At 41.3% G+C, this 17,812-nt stretch overlaps 1 protein-coding gene across 1 annotated transcript; it reads left to right on the plus strand.

The window, feature by feature from the left end:
• The first annotated feature begins 2,509 nt into the window (after window positions 1–2,509).
• slmapb (sarcolemma associated protein b) lies at window positions 2,510–14,238 on the plus strand. Its single transcript, XM_039011165.1, has 9 exons — window positions 2,510–2,562; window positions 7,780–7,905; window positions 8,133–8,207; window positions 9,638–9,943; window positions 10,835–11,084; window positions 11,433–11,604; window positions 12,192–12,326; window positions 13,574–13,661; window positions 14,058–14,238. Exons 1-8 carry the CDS (start codon window positions 2,514–2,516, stop codon window positions 13,655–13,657), a joined length of 1,197 nt encoding a protein of 398 aa, XP_038867093.1. The 5' UTR covers window positions 2,510–2,513; the 3' UTR covers window positions 13,658–13,661; window positions 14,058–14,238.
• Window positions 14,239–17,812: the final 3,574 nt, after the last annotated feature.

Below are 17,812 nucleotides of genomic sequence, written 5' to 3' on the forward strand. Positions count from 1 at the left end.
TGGTAGCAGCACAAAACATGGTACAAACTTTATTGGGCACAGACAACAGCACAAAAGCAAGAAGGTAGAGACAACAATACATCATGCAAATCCACCACAACTGTCAGTAAGAGTGTCCATGATTGAGTCTTTGAATGAAGAGATGGAGATAAAACCTTCCAGTTTTAGTTTTTTTTTTTTGCAGCTCGTTCCTGTTGCTAGTTGCAGCACACTGAAAAGAGGAGCGACCCAGGGATGTGTGTGCTTTGGGGACCTTTAACTGAATGTGATTGGCAGAATGGGTGTTGTCTTTAGAGGATGAGGGCTGCAGTAGGTATCTCAGATAGGGACGAGTGAAGCCTAAGAGGGTTTTATAAATAAGCATCAACCAGTGGGTCTTGCAACGGTTATACGGAGATGACCAGTCTGAGTTTTTGAGTTTTTCTAGCGATAGTTCTACAAAATCTCATCATAAGACACTCCCAAACGGTTCAACTGGGAAATTAATTGAAGTGACCTTGTTCTTTTTCCTAGTTTTTTGTTGTTCATACTATTCTGTAGGCCTATGTATAGAGCTCTCTTGCTTTTCTACCTCTCTTGCTTTTCTACCTTTTCTCACAGGATACTTACGGGAAATATAAAAACATATATTGTGTGTCTCCAGCATAAAGACAATACAGTATAAATTGTATAAAAGTGGAGATTGATGAGAATTTATTGATCTGGTAGGGCCTAATACAGATTTAGTTACATGTTTAAGGGTAACTACATGACCTGACTAGAACAAACGGGGCCCTAGTTCAACCCTTTAATTAGGTTCCATATTTTCTCCACTCCAGGTCACATCAAATGGTCAGAAAAAACTTGGGTCCCTACAGGAAATATTTTATTAACTCCCTTCTTCATTTCTACTAATCTGTACATGGATGATCAAATGTATCCATTCAGTCTAGGAGGAAAAACGTTGTAGTACTGTGGAAGTCACAGTACTTGGTTGTCACACACACAAACACACACCTGAGTGGCAGTATTACCCTGGTGGTATTTACGTTTTATTTTTTCATTCTGTTTTGGTCACAGTTCTCTAGGTTGTTCTTGAGACTGTGTAGTTTCAAGTTTTATTAGTTGAATGTACAGGATACACGTGGTATACACTGTCCAATGAAATGCTTACTTGCAGGTTCCTTCTCGACAATGCAACAACAATATGAAATAATAAAATGTTTTAGCATAAGTATAATAAAGGAATGCACAATTTATATTACAATATTTACACATGTATCAGGGAAGTGTACTGGCAGTATTTCCCTCATTCATGGATTTCCTAGATTAGTCTCTTTGGTTTTGCTAAATCTATTTTATTATTGTGTCCCATTCTGAACTTCTGGCAAAGCCTCCTAACCTTTGTAATGTCACACCACATTAGTTCAGTGTATTAGTTGCATTCTCCACTTCTAACATTACACCAGTTTATATTATGTCATACTCCACATCATTTGTTTCTGTTTATTCTATGTCCTGCTTTTATTGTCAACACTACCCCTTTCAGAGCTCAAAATGTTGCAGCATAATTTATCCTTATGGAAACATATGGTCAGCATGGAGTTAAATTAAAGGGAAATGGCAGTGCCCTACTTGGCATAACAAGGGCACACACACAGACACACATACACACACTCAGAAACTCATACACTCACACACTACCCACTCTCACACAATCTCACATTGGAAGGTCCTATTGTTAGGCTAAGCCCCCATTTCTACATCAGTACCAACTGGCCTGGGAGCAGCTCATTCCCTGAACAAAACCTCCCTCTGTTTCAGTATGCAGCTGCAGCTTCCGAGATGCCCCAGTCAGATTCATGACCTAGTGTGGAAAGACTGGGACCCTCCACCATGAAGAGGGGGGACTATTTGTGACAATTATTGTTTTGATCTGGATGACCTCTATCATTAGATTTTGACTACCCTCAAGGTAATCAACCAGTCATTTTTACTGTACCAGTGGTTCTTTTCCTAACATGCCTTGGAAAATAGCTTGGCAGTTTGATGGATAGTCTTTGTTATTGCATTTGATGTCCCCCTCTTCAGATGGACTATTCCATTTCGCATCTGAAAAATCAGATAGTTGGAAAGAATTCTTCATGCCAGGGACTGCTGTAGCCCCAGCACTGATTATAGCAGAGAACACCTGACCTGAGGTAATATCACATTATTATATGTTTTGAAATGTAATGTACTTATATAGGCTTTATTATTTTCAATTATTATCCTTTCATTTTTAATTGCTTTCATAGAATTGTAATACAACATCTCTTCATAAAGTCCTCAATGTATGTTGTATGCACATTCATTTCACATTCAATTACATTTTTCAGTCTTGTGCTTCATATGTTATGTCATTGATTTCTTCTTCTGCTATGATATCTTGTCAATATTTTATTCTCAAGTTAGCTCATCTCTCACCCCGAACTGTTTGCAAAGTCACTGTACTCATATGAAATGATAATGTATCCTTTTTTGCAGATAAGCAAATGGATCATCAGGAGGTGAAAGAACCCATGAAGGTCACACTCATTAAAGGTGAGTGAGACCTTTTCTTTATTCTTATTACATGTAATTGGACAGATTATAATAACTGACCGGGATCTGTTGGATCAGTTCTGATGTCTCTAACCAGTCACCTCCTATTCTATTACGGACTTGTGCAAGTCATCCCAGACCTCGTTGCCGAGTGAGGAGGAAAGGGTCAAAGAGAGAGAGACTTTGTAAAGGAAAGACTGGGTGTGGAAACGGGACATTTAAGAGCTCGCATTGCTATAAAAGGCATTGTGTTTAGGGCCACAGTTCTCTGGTTTCAAGTGGAATCAAACCGTAATCTGAAGGAGCCTACATTAGGGATCACCTCAAATGACTGTTAAATGACAGTATTGACATTTAGGTTGACAGGATTGACAACCAATTCTAACAAGAGAATAACATTTTAGAGAGGACACTGGAGTACCTTGTGTATGTTCCTGATGCATGTCTGTGAGTGAATCAATTGTGCATGATCAATTAATTAGTAATGCCACTAGTCACATAGGCTATACAGAACACATTGGCTATTCACCATAACAACAATAACACATTTGACCTTAGGGTTATCTTTTTTCACAGTTTATAGTGTAAATCTCATCAGAGCTTTATAATATGAAGTTACCCTTATAACATAGGAATCATTACACCTGCAGTATATTCTGTAGCTGTAAACCAAAGCATCAGGCCTAGACCAGAAGATTGCTTTGTGAGTGTTAATGTATAAAAATACAGTCCCGGTCAGGGAATCATGAAGCCTCTGACTTAGTTTTGAATGGCTGCCACAATGGTAGCGGGCTTAGACATTAGGGTGGATGGAGCATGACGGCTATAGCCTTCAGCATGATGAGATGTAAAAATAGAAAAAGGGTTAGAAGGATTCTCATTACATTCATTCTGTGGTGCCTATGAGGGAACGTAATGGTCGATGAACCAGCAAGTCTGAGAAATATTTTTAGACGTAGAAAGGAATATTCCAGAGTTGTGTTTTTTCATCCGGCATCATTTGATGACACCAAATATCCCAAGAAGTAATGGCCAACCATGATGTGTCAGTGAGAGATAAACCTTTAACATAGGGATGTTAAAGGTTTGTGTGCATGTCCATTTACAGACATGCACACACATGCACACACACACAAACACGCACTCTCTCAGATAGAGGCCAGAGCATTCCTCCCTGTCTTCACACACAGTGGGAGGTCATGTGCCTGAACAGGGGGGGGGGGGGGGGGGGGGGGTGCACCACCAGCCTCCAGCAGACTCTAAACACTGCTTTGTTTATGGACATTGATTAGCATAACTAACATCTCTGATTAGTTCTCTGGTTTGACGTCAAAGCTAATATTCCACAGTAACGTTTGCACGTGTGTATTTAAACGAGCTAGCGAGTGTGCGAGGTTGTGTGTGCATGTCTGTTATCTGAAACACCCATATTGTTAGTTTCTGCACTGATACAGTGTCTGCCACAGTGATGTCATAGCCCTCTGATATCTCCATTTATGGTGCCATCTGTTATGGCGTCTTGTTTTGGCCTCTGCCAAACGCTTGATCTAGGATGAGGTCGTCTCTTTTTACAGCCCTGGCAGATTAGAAGAAGAGTTTTAGCTGGCTTTTATTCCATCTATTTTGAGAGAGAGTTATGCGTTGCTTTCTCTACTAGTCATCTTTTCGACCTATGAAATCATAGTCAGTAGAGGTCATTGCTTTGAAACTGTGAGAAATGTGATTACTTTGAGGGTACATCAAAGGGCTTGACTACTATAAGTGCCCGCTAATATAAGCGGACCCCAATATGTGAGTTCAGATGACATTATTAATTATTCTATTTTTGGGATGTAATTAGTTTATGTAATAGTCAAATTTTTGGTCATCTTGGGAAATTATCTCACATTTCATCCATGGCTAAATGTAATCTGTTGGCAGGGAGTGGGGAGGCAAAATAGTCCAGAGAGTCAGACATTCAGTCAAGTTTGACATTAGCTTTGGAATCTCGCAAAGGCCTAACGAGGGTAATAGAAAGTACGAGACCACATGTGGCTAATGTCAGTCATCTATAATTTTATGATAATATTTGTCCTCATTTGCCCCTACTGTAGATACAGTGGATTGGGAAAGTATTCAGACCCCTTGACTATAGCCTTATTCTAAAATGGAATAAATCGGGCAAAACAGCAAAAACACGCTTTTGAAATTTTTGCACATTTACAAAATATTAAAAACAGAAAGGCCTTATTTACATAAGTATTCAGACCCTTTGCTATGAGACTCGAAATTGAGCTCAGGTGCATCCTGTTCAGTGGTGTAAAGTACTTAAGTAAAAAGACTTTAAAGTACTAAGTAGTTTTTTGGGGTATCTGTACTTTACTTTACTATTTATATTTTTGACGACTTTTACTTTTACTCCACTTACATTCCTAAACAAAATAATGTACTTTTTACTCCTTACATTTTCCCTGACACCCAAAAGTACTAGTTACATTTTGAATGCTTAGCAGGACAGGAAAATTGTCTAATGCACACACATATCAAGAGAACATCCCGTGTCATCCCTACTGCCTCTGATCTGGCAGACTCACTAAACACAAATGCTTCGTTTGTAAATGATGTCTGAGTGTTGAAGTGTGCCCCTGGCTATCCGTTAATTAAAAAATATAGAATCTGGTTTGCTTAATATAAGGAATTTGAAATTATTTTTACTTTTACTTTTGATACTTAAGTACATTTAAAACCAAATACTTTTAGTCTTTTACTCAAGTAGTATTTTACTGGGTGACTTCCACTTTTACTTGAGTCATTTTCTTGAACCTCTTAAAGCTAAGGGGCAGAAATTTTATATTTGGGAAAAAAACGTTCCCAAGGTAAACGGACTATTTCTCAGGCTCAGATATTAGAATATGCATATAATTGACAGATTAGGATAGAAAACTCTAAAGTTTCCAAAACTGTCAAAATATTGTCTGTGAGTATAACAGAACTGATTTTGCAGGTGATTCCCTGAGGAACTCCAACCCGGAAGTGCTTTTAAAAAACAAAAATCCTTGTTCCATTGCTTGCCCCTCCTCCATTTAAAGGCGTATCAACCAGATTTATTTTCCAATGGCTTCCTCAGGCTGTGTCCAAGCTTTAGACATAGTTTCAGGCTTTTATTTTGAAAAATGAGCGAGATTTATCAAAGCGCGTCAGTGGATGACCAGGTGTCCTTTGATTGGTTCCTGCGCAGAAGAGATTTGGCTCGACATTTTCTATCTCTGTAGAATTGAACAGTTTACCGTCTGGTTGAAATATGATCGATTATGTATGTTAAAAACAACCTGAGAATTGAATATAAAAACCTTTCACATGTTTCTACGAACATTACGGATACTTTTTGGAATTTTCGTCTGCCCTTCAGTACCAGAACGAGCTTGTGGTTTTCTGAACATAACGCGCAAACCAAATGGCGATTTTTGGTTATAAAACTAATCTTTATCGAACAAAAATAACATTTATTGTGTAACTGGGAGTCTCGTGAGTACAAACATCCGAAGATTATCAAAGGTAAGCGATTAATTTTATTGCTTTTCTGACTTTCGTGACCAAGCTAATTTAAGGCTAGCTTTTCTAGCAGTGATTGATACACTCACAAATGCTTGGATTGCTTTAGCTGTAAAGCATATTTTCAAAATCTGACACGATAGGTGGATTAACAACAAGCTAAGCTGTGTTTTGGTATATTTCACTTGTGATTCCATGATTATAAATATTTGTAGTATTATTTTTGAGTTTGGCGCGCTGCCAATTCAGCGGTTGTTTACGAAAATGATCCCGTAAGAAGGATCCGTGTGGCAAGTTAAGGTATCTTTACTTTTACTCAAGTATGACAATTGGGTACTTTATCCACCACTGATCCTGTTTCCATTGATCATCCTTGAGATGTTTCTACAACTTGATTGGAGTTTACCTGTGGTAAATTCAATTGATTGGACATGATTTGGAAAGGCGCACACCTGTCTATATAAGGTCCCACAGTGCATGTCAGAGCAAAAACCAAGCCATGAGGTCGAAGGAATTGTTTGTAGAGCTCCGAGAGAGGATTGTGTCAAGGCACAGATGTGGGGAAGGGTATCAAAACATTTCTGCAGCATTGAAGGTCCAAGAACACAGTGGCCTTCATCATTCTTAAATGGAAGAAGTTTGGAACCACCAAGACTCTTTCTAGAGCTGGCCCCCAGGCCAAACTGAGCAATCGGAGGAGAAGGGCCATGATCAGGGAGGTGACCAAGAACCCAATGGTCACTCTGACAGAGGTCCAGAGTTCCTCTGTGGAGATAGGAGAACCTACCAGAAGGCCAGATGGAAGCCACTCCTTAGTAAAATGCACATGCCAAAAGGCACCTTAAGACTCTCAGACCATGAGAAACAAGATTATCTGGTCTGATGAAACCAAGATTGAAACCAAGATTGGCCTGAATGCCAAGCGTCACGTCTGGAGGAAACCTGGCACCAACTGTACGTGAAGCATGGTGGTGGCAGCATCATGCTGTGGGGATGTTTTTCAGTAGCAGGGGCTGGCAGATTACTCAGGGTCGAGGGGAAGATGGACGGAGCAAAGTACTGTGAGATTCTTGATGAAAACCAGCTCCAGAGTGCTCAGGACCTCAGACTGGGGTGAATTTGTAACGACCCTAAGCACACAGCCAAGACAATGCAGGAGTGGCTTCGGGACAAGTCTTTGAATGTCCTTGAGTGGCCCAGCCAGAGCCCGAACTTGAACCTGATCTAACATCTCTGGAGAGACCTGAAAATAGCTGTGCAGCAACGCTCCCCATCCAACCTGACAGAGCTTGAGAGGATCTGCAGAGAAGAATGGGAGAAACCCCCCAAATACATGTGTGCCAAGCTTGTAGCATCAAACCCAAGAAGACTTGAGGCTGTAATCGCTGCCAAAGGTGCTTTAACAAAGTACTGAGTAAAGGGTCTGAATACTTATGTAAATGTAATATTTCAGTTTTTTATATTTTATACATTTGCAAAAAATGGGTATTTGTCATTATGGGGTATTGTGTGTAGATTAATGAGGGGGGGAAATTATTTTATCAATTTTAGAAGAAAGCTGTAACATAAAAAAATCTGGAAAATGTCAAGGGGTCTGAATACTTTCCGTATGCACTGTAAGTCTCCACCCTGTCATGTTGGTCTGTCTTCTGCTGAACACTGTATTTACCTCCATTCCTTTCCCAGATGAGATGAACCGATCCAACACGGGAACAAGTGACTCAGAGAAAGTCATCAAGCATCTGAACGAGGAGCTTCGTGAGGCCCAGGAGCTCTCCAACACAGGAAAACTGAAATGCATGGAACTGCAAGGTAATGGAAAAGCTTTGGGAATGACACTCACACAACAGTGGATTATAATATAATAGTAATATATGCCATTTAGCAGACGCTTTTATCCAAAGCGACTTACAGTCATTATCCAATACTGTATAAAGATAACAGGCACAAGCATACACACCTTCACACAACAGCTGCAGCAGTGAATGTTCATAGTTAGAGAAGTTAACTTATTGTATTATTTGTGTCATACATTATAGGTCTCCTGGAGGAGGAGAGGAGAGCCAACAAGCAGCAAGCTGACGAGTCTGCAAAACAGTTGAAACTCCTACACGGTAACTATAGACCAAAGTGTGTGTGTGTTGTTTGAAGTTGCCTTGGATCTTCCTTACTAGAATTACTTTTGGGGTGTGTGAGAAATGTGTAGGAATGTGTGTGGGTAGAGCTGAGTTTTTGTTTGTATGCGTCACTGTTCATGAATCTAGGCTATTGTATATGTGGTTAAAGTTTGTGTGTAGTTGTGTTGTTGGTTCAGTCCTGTGAGATAGAGAGAGCTTCACCGCCTTTTGGATGTCTTTTGTTGGTGCAGTTCCGGACCGGCCTTGATTTCCACATCCAAAGACATCTATGTTTGGTTCAGATTTTGTCCGGTCTGGACCAGCCTTGATTTGGCCCAAACATAGACGTCTATAAATGACATATTTTAAACTTTCATTCAGAACCAAAAATGAGCTTCATTTCAACATCTGTAAAATACGTATTTTCAACATCTGTAAAATACGTATTTTCAACATCTGAAAAATAAGTATTTTCAACTTTCATTCAGAAGAGTGATAGTGATGAGGATGTGACTAAGAAGGTGACCAGTGCTGTGGAGAGGGTGACGTCTGACTACCACTCCGGTTCATCCTCAGATGAGGATAGTGACCTCAGGGAAATCGTCCCTCCCCTACCGTCCCCCAAAATCGCCACACATACCAGGTGATCTACCCAGCTGCTCCTTTGTGGCGTCCTCCAGTGCCCAAGCAGAAGAAGATGGGTCCCTTTAAAGGATATAACGGCCCTCCACGTCCTCCTCACTATGGCTTCAGACCCCAAGGCAGACCCACACAGCCCTTCGGACACAATGGCTGGGCTCTGCCTGGCCAGAGAAGGGGGCATGGATACTGGGGTGGATCTCCAGGCCTGACTTACTGTTAGGGACCACTATAGCAAGTGTTGACGTTAGTATTAGCCTTTTCCATGTGCCCAGGTTTCCTGAGCTGTTGAGGGTAACCACAAGAGCAAGCAATAGTTAATGGGTGGCAGGTAGCCTAGCGGTTAAGAGGGTTGGGCCAGTAACTGAAAGGTTGCTGGTTTGAATCCTTGAGATGACTAGGTGAAAATCTGTTGATGTGCCTTTGAGCAGGGCACTCAACCCTAATTGCTCCTGTAAGTCACTCTTAGACCGTCTGCTAAATGACAAAAAAATGTCAACAGAAAATGTACCTGATTTCAATGTCCTGAAAATAGGTATTTTTTTACATCAGGAAAATATGCCTTTTCAACGTTCTGGAAAATAGGTATTTTAAACATGGAAAATATATTTTCACCTTTCATTCAGAACCTAAATTGAACCTAACTTCAACATCTGGAAAAATATGTATTTTCAACATCATTTTGCTTACTGGGACTATTCTAGTTTTGCTGGGGCAGAACAGCAAGGACCGGCCCTGATATAACTCTTCTCATCCTTAAAAATGTCCACTGTCTTCTGTGTGAGCAGGCCAGCTGCGTCAGCTACAGGACGAGCTGGGGGTCCTTAGAGAACAGAAAGACAGCGCCTCCCTGAGTTCACAAGATGAACTGCACAGATCCCGAGAAGAAGTGAAGACGCTGCGTCGCACCCTTGATGCTGCCACCGCCGATTGGAAGCGGGAGGTCTCTACGGTCCAGGGTAACCTAGCAACCGTCTCCAAGGATATGGAGAAGTGGCGAGAGACAGCCAGCAAGTATGAGCGTGAGATTAACGGCCTGCAAGGTGACCTACAGCAGCAGAGCAAGCAGTGGCAGAAGGCTGCCGAGTCACAAGGTACCAGTGGTGTAAAGTTCTTAAGTAAAAATACTTTGAAGTACTACTTAAGTTGTTTTTTGGGTATCTGTACTTTACTTTACTATTGATATTTTTGATGACTTTTACTTTTACTTCACTATATTCCTGAAGAAAATAATGTACTTTTTATTCCATACATTTTCCCAGACACCCACAAGTACTTGTTACATTTTGAATGCTTAGCAGGACAAGAAAATTGTCTAATTCACGCACTTAAAGAGAAAATCCCTGGCCATCCCTACTGCATCTAATCTGGCGGACTCATTAAACGCAAATGCTTTTTTTATGTCTGAGTGTTGGAGTGTGCCCCTGGCTATCCAGAAAATCGTGCCATTTGGTTTGCTTAATATAAGGAATTTGAAATTATTTATACTTTTACTTTTACTTTTGATACTTAAGAATATTTTAGCAATTACATTTACTTTTGATATGTAAAGTATATTTAAAACCAAATACTTTTACTTTTACTCAAGTAGGATTTTACTGGGTGTCTCACTTTTTACTTTAGTAATGTTCTGTTAAGGTATCTTTACTTTTACTCAAGTATGACAATTGGGTACTTTTTCCACCACTGCAAGGTACTACATATACAATGCATAGAAAATACATAACAAATATTGATACTCTGTACACACAATATTTATCTGAAATAAGGAGTGTTATTTATGTGATTTATAAAGCATTTGTACACAAAGTTGCATCCATGTGAAAGTATATCCACATCAACTTAGTTTGGGCAGCTAATTAGCCCCGAATAGACTGACTAAATAGTTTTACTGAAAGTATCAAGGAGTTGGCTGAAGCAGAAACAGACTATCACCCAGGCTGTGATATAATGACATGTCTGAGCGTCCCTATGGTTTTCTACAGCAGGTGAAATGGAGTCTATGCAGAGGGAGTGCACCAGCCTCCAGAGGGAGGTGTCATCCCTGCGCTTGGAGAAACAGGAAGTGCTGAATACACACCAGAAGGAGAGTGCTGCCCTCAAGGCGGAGAAGGAGGAACTGCTCAGGGCTCACCAGAAGGAGAAGGGGAACCTACAGAATGAGAGTGCTGTCATGCGCTCAGAGAAAGAGGCCATGCTGAAGAAGCAAAAGGAGCTAGAGAAGGATTTGGCCAGGTCAGTCTGTAGTCTGAAACACAACTGGCAAGAGCATCTGTGCCTAAACATCATACACAGATTAGATTGGGCGCAACTCAACTCAGAAATGGTCCCAGTATTTGCACGTCTGTCTCTGCCACTCTCACACTCTCCCTTGCTCTAATGCCCAGTTATCTTTGACTCTTTCTTTCGTGCACACACCGACATACACATATATATACACACACACTCTCATTAACAGACCAATACATTTGACATTGAAATGGTCACAATTAGAATACATTGGTCTACAAATCATTCATAGACAGTAACACTGTTCCTGAACCTCTGTCTCTCTCTCTCTTTCTACCCCTCTCTCTCCCCCAGCTCGCGTGCCCAGAGTGCTGAGCTGGGCAGCATTCTGAAGGCCCTGGAGCTCTCTCAGGTGGAGATGGAGAAGAGGCTGGGGGCCCAGCAGGAGCAGCACCAGCAGGACAACACCAAACTTCAGAGCCAGCTGGACCAGTCAGACGGCCGCACCAAGGACCTGCAGAGAGAGGTGGGCACATGCATGCTGTCTTCCTCTCTTCCTTGAAGTAATCCCTGATCTATGATCTGACATGACTGGATAGGCTAAAAAAAGCTACATTATAAACTGGGTGATTTGAACCCTGAATGTTGATTGGCTGACAGCCGTGGTATATCAGACCGTATACCACGGGTATGACAAAACATTTGTTTTTCCTGCTCTAATTACATTGGTAACCAGTTTTGAATAGCAATAAGGCACCTCAGGGATTTGTGGTATATGGCCAATATACCACGGCTAAGGGCTGTGTCCAGGCACTCCGCTTTGCGTCATGCATAAGATCAGCCCTTAGCCATGGTATATTGGCCATATACCACACCCCCTTGGGCCTTATTGCTTAAGTATATAATGGAACCCATAATTATCACAATCCTATCTTGTTAGCCCAGTGGTCACTACATGGAAGGGAGGAAGGAAGTATTTGTTCAAAGTATTTGATGAGGGCCTGGACTTTTACAACTGCTGTTTTATCCCTTTTGAAACAGAAGCCTTACGGTTGCTCAAACTATGCATGTTTTATGAATGCCCTGTAATATTTATAACCTCTCTGTTTTCAGTACGAAGAGACGCAGACCGAGCTGTCAGACCTGAAGGAGAAGTTTGAGAGAACCGAACAGGAAAAGCAGTCGATCACTGATGAGCTTGAGGAGTGTAAAGCTGACCTGAAAATGCTGCGGGAGAAAGGAAACAAAGTGAGTTATCCACTATCAAGACTTTAAAAAATATACTGCGACTAAGAAGAGGTCTTCAACATGCATGCTGTAAATATATATGTTTTGGAAATGTTGGGTTGAATTCAAATGTTGAGTTGAGATCAGTTGAGATGAAATTGACTTCAAGCAGCACCAGTAGCAGGCTACCCCTTCCTTTGAGTTTCAAGTTGAAAAGTTTCAGAGTTTATTCGACATGTGCACAGGATACAACAGGTGTTCACCAGAGCATTTCTAATCACACCACAACTGCTCCCTCCCTCCTCCCAACCCGCTTGTCCCTTGACTATTGCTTCTAGACTTAGACACACTTGGACACGCTTGTAGTATGTTAGAATATGGTCAGATACATATTGTGTTGTGTATTTATTGTACCGATATCAATATACGCTGAGTGTACAAAATATTAGGAACACCTTCCTGATATTGAGTTGCATCCCCTTTTGCCCTCAGAACAGCCTAAATTCGTCAGGACATGGACTCTACAAGGTATTGAAAGCGTTCCACAGGGATGCTGGCCCATGTTGGCTCCAATGCTTCCCACAGTTGTGTCAAGTTGGCTGATGTCCTTTGGGTGGGGGACCATTCTTGATACACACGAGAAACTGTTGAGTGGGAAAAACCCAGCAGTGTTGCAGTTCTTGACACACTTAAAACGGTGCGCCTGGCACCTACTACCATACCCCGTTCAAAGGCACTTAAATCTTTTGTCTTGCCCATTCAACCTCTAAATGGCACACATACACAACCCATGTCTCAATTGTCTCTCCTCTGAAATGGATTTAACAATTGATTTAACAATTGACATCAATAAAGGATCATAGCTTTAACCTTTTAAGCTATCCTGAGTGGCGCAGCGGTCTAAGGCACTGCATCTCAGTGCAAGAATCGTCACCACAGTACCATGTTCAAATCTAGGCTGTATCACATCCGGCCGTGATTGGGAGTCCCATAGGGCGGCGCACAATTGGCCCAGCGTCGTCCGGGTTTGGCCGGAGTAGGCCGTCATTGTAAATAAGAATTTGTTCTCAACTGACTTGCCTAGTTAAATAAAGGTTAAATGTAAAAATAAAAAAAATTAACTGGATTCATCTGGTCATTCAATGTCATGGAAAGAGCAGGTGTTCCTAATGTTTAATAAACACAGTATATTTGATGAGTTGACCCACTCTCCTGGGGTCAAACTCACCCATTCCCAACGATGTCTTTATATCCCTTCCCTCCTGTAGACCTCCCTATTGCTGCCTGTCCAAGCCATACTCATCGGCCTTATCCTGGCTTTGCTGTATTGGTGCTTCGGCGCATTGTGGTAGAAAGGTACACCGTACTCCTGTCCAGTCAACCCGGCCTACATCTTGCATTGTTTGTCTCTGTCAGCACACTGCATGAAACAAATCTCAAGTCTCGAAATTGAAAAGTCTCTCTCGTTCCTCTGAAATACTGAGGAAAATACGATGTCTCCCCATGACAGAACTAACATTTCTAATATGACATCTTCTCCTCTTGCCTGGCTCTTTAATATCTAACGAATCTCTCTTTCTATGGGCTGATTTTTGTCTTGTCTTGCTCTATGTGAACATGTTGCTTTTAACCGTCATTGTTCTCTGTGCATTCCATGACAGCTTTGGCCAATCGGGTGCTGTTAAAGGGCTAGAGCAGCCTGTCAGACGGTGCTGAGGTCAGTGTTTCAGTTTGTGTCACTTCCTATTTCAGAGTGGATGGATCGTCTGGGTGCCTCATGCAGTTGCCGTGGTAGCGACTATGACTGCTGCCGTGCTCTACGCCAGGACCTGAGTGTGAGACACACACACACAAGGATATATAAGTGCAAACATGCACACATACGTACATATGGTCAGACTTCTGTACACTAAACCTATTAAATGCATTGCCTCCTGATCTGTTCAGTTGTTTACTCATGTTCAGATGTTTTAACAAGGAGAGCCCTTTAGTTGAATACTTATAGTTTCATTGATATATTTTAGAGAGAAATTTGAGAAATGAATATCAAATATACTGTACAATTAAAGACAAGTTCAATCTTCCTAAAGTTCTAATTTCAGAAACTCATAAATGCATTTTTGTTTTTCTCTTTATGTTTTACATTAGGACTCTATCTTCTCATAGGATTTCAACAATGAATATAGGCTAAAGATACTGTACACTGTTATCCTCACTGATAATGTTTAATATTACTGCAGAAAGACCTTCTGTCTTCGAGGTCCAACTGCCCTAAACACTTTCTTTGTTTTAGAGTCCAGTAAAATATGTAAATTCACCTTAAACTTTAATTTGCTGCGTTGCAATGCCTAAGCTATGTGTGAATACATGGTGAATGATCTTAGATAATTTGCATACACTCACTCACATAATTCTGGTAAAAAGGGTTAAGGAATACCCAGAGATTAATGATCTTGAGTCCAAAAAGTTAGACGTTCCCCCTCAATTTGATGTTAACTGTTGACTATTCAGTAGGCCTACCTCCCTTTTGAATCAATGTTTGCATGCAATTTAAACCTCTAGTATCAATTCATTTGTCATCCAATTAAATTCACCACAAAATATACTGTAATTCAAGCATTGCTTTTTCCAATGTAAATAATTGTGCAAAATGTACTGTATTTTGAAAAAGATAATGGCGGTGATAATATAGTTTAAAGTTAAACTATTTGCTCTAAAATGTACTTTGTGTGACCTTAATTAAACATTCTAAATCTCATAATCATGATTATTTTTCTCCAGTACCACATATTAGACAATAAGTGGAGCCACATGTTAAGTTTGGGTTGGTAGAAACCTCTCATTGACCGTATGAAATCTCAATGTTTACAGTATGGCATGTGAGTCATGTTGAACAGTTGTTGATTTGGCCATAGGCTACAAAGTATCTATCATGCCAGGTTCTTTGAACTTCTCTAGGCATCTCTGATGGATATTACTTTACTATTGATAATCAGAAAAGGTGCTTTTGGAAGAAACAGAGGAAAGTACCTTAAACTTGGACATGTGTTTGGCATTTAGAGGACTCTTGTTTCAGTATTTTGCAAAGATGTAGAATCACCATTTTTCAATAACACGCATGCACACACACCCCTCAATGCCTTCCTGCAGTCCATCTCAATGAGGACGGGGGCCAGGACAAGACCAAAAAACAGACCCCTGAGCTACGGCTGCTACACGGGCAACATAAGGTGAGATGTTTCTCGCCCATCAAATTATATGTAATAATAGTCTTATCCTGATATTAATAATGAATAACATCAATGCAGGCAGGGGGTGTAGGGATGAAATCAGGCCTGGATATTAGTCATAATGTAATGAACACGAGGGGAGACAGAGCTGGTTTCAAGCGCAGGGCACAGCAGGTGTTTATTGCAAAGGACCACAGGAGGCAACAGGTATCTGGGTCCAGGGGCAGGCAGAAGGTCATACATTGGAGGTCCAAAAGGGCAACATTACAGGCAGGGAAAAGGCTAGTAACGTAGTCCGGGGATTAGGCAATCCGATAGGCTAAAGTACAGGCAGGGAATAGGCGTCGTTAGTGAGGCAGGCAAAAACTATCATACATAGGAGTAACTCACGGGAAACCCAGCACTCTGAAATACGTGTCACAAAACAAACAATACCTCACAGTGATGGGGTGCAAAGAACTGAACTAAATAGTGTGTGATAATGACATGCAGGTGTGTGAACAGGTGACTAGAATTCAGGTGATTGGGATCTGGAGAGAGCTGCGTTCAGGGGATCTACATGTTTGAGGGTGAGTTGGAAGCAGATTTTACACATAGGGCCCCCCAGATGGAGATCAGCTTTACATCCGAGGGGTAGTCTTACTGACCTCCATCCAATAACCCTCAATACACATCCTAGTGAGGTCATGAAATCTAGTGTCTGATGCACTTCTTTCTATACTAACAGTTTGGACAATGTTTTGTGTTAAGATAACACAGAGGGAATATTTTGTCCCTCTACAGCAAAAACTCCTGAAATCTGTGAGGTTATCACTTCTCATATTCCACAACTCGCCCTCCTTTAAAAGCTCAGACAGACAGATTTGAAACAGAGGAAGGGGAAGAAAGCAACAAGGAACAAGCAACGTTAGTATATTACAGTATGCCATTTACCAAGAGCGAGGTCTCTCTGGCTGAACACAGTGTGTGTAACCTGACAGATGATGCACCATTGAAGAATATCCAGAAGAACACCATCACACGGTGGTGCAACAAGCACCTGAAGTGTGTAAACGGGTTCATAGGTGACCTTCAGTTTGACCTAAACGACGGGCTGACTCTCATCGCCCTACTGGAGGTCTTGAGCCATAAGAAGATGTTCAGGAATGTCATGATCCTCTTCCTGGAAATGACTGGACCAAAGCGCAGCACGTGTTCATGATATTTTATTAAATCAGAACACTAGAACAAAGAGGAAAACGAACAGTTCTGTAACGATACTAAACTATTCAGAAAACAACTACCCACAAAACACAGGTGGGAAAAGGCTGCCTAAGTATGATTCCCAATCAGAGACAGCGATAGACAGCTGCCTCTGATTGAGAACCATACCCGGCCAAACACAAAGAAATAGAAAACATAGAAATAAAGAAACTAGAATGCCCACCCTAGTCGCACCCTGGGCTAACCAAAATAGAGAATAAAAGCCTCTTTATGGCCAGGGTTAGACAAGGAAGTACCACACCAGGCCCACATTCAGACAGATGAGGCTGGATAATGTCTCTGTTGCGCTCGAGTTTCTGGAACAGGAGAATGTCAAGCTGGTGTCCATAGGTCAGTGACATGTTGAAATGCTCAGGGATCAATTTCAGTCTGGCAGCCAGGCCAAGATAAGGAAGAAGACAAAGTCACACTTCTTTGGTTACACTTTACATGAGGTTGCATGGGGTTGCATTGTGCAGATACCATATTTATTTTTAACTTCTATGTACCATTACTTGTAATTATACAATTTGGCCAGTTTTCTATGGTTCAGTCTTTGTTTAATGTACCTCACAGTTACTATGTACAGTCATATCATTGCACATGTTGCCACAATTTTTTATGTTATAAAAGTGAAGACTAATGGACTGTTTGATTTACCCTGGGAGATGTGTGATACTGTTTGTGTTAGATAACACTGGATCTCCCATCCATTCTTGTGGGTATAATATGGTGCTGCCTCAACAGACAGTAAGGCCGTTGTGGACGGGAATATGAAGCTGATTTTGGGGTTGGTGTGGATCCTACACTACTCCATCTCTTCTCATTTACTGGAGGACAAGGGCCAGGACAAGACCAAGAAACAGACCCCTGAGCTACGGCTGCTGGGTGGATCCTGGACAAGGTGCCCGAACTGCCTATCACCAACTTCAGCCAGGACTGGCAGAATGGCATGGCTCTTGGGACACTGGTGGACGGACTGGCCCCAGGTGAACTATAACTGGATTCATGAAGACAACATCCAGCGTTGTTGTT

Source organism: Salvelinus namaycush, chromosome 16 (genome assembly GCF_016432855.1).
Source record: "Salvelinus namaycush isolate Seneca chromosome 16, SaNama_1.0, whole genome shotgun sequence".
NCBI lineage: Eukaryota > Metazoa > Chordata > Actinopteri > Salmoniformes > Salmonidae > Salvelinus > Salvelinus namaycush.

Excerpts from the sequence above, each read along its gene's own strand:
- slmapb (XM_039011165.1), top strand. The coding sequence starts at position 2,514 with ATGGATCATCAGGAGGTGAAAGAACCCATGAAGGTCACACTCATTAAA. Across the intron at positions 2,563-7,779 it reads GAAGGTCACACTCATTAAAG|ATGAGATGAACCGATCCAAC; the intron begins GTGAGTGAGACC and ends TTCCTTTCCCAG. Across the intron at positions 11,085-11,432 it reads CTAGAGAAGGATTTGGCCAG|CTCGCGTGCCCAGAGTGCTG; the intron begins GTCAGTCTGTAG and ends TCTCTCCCCCAG.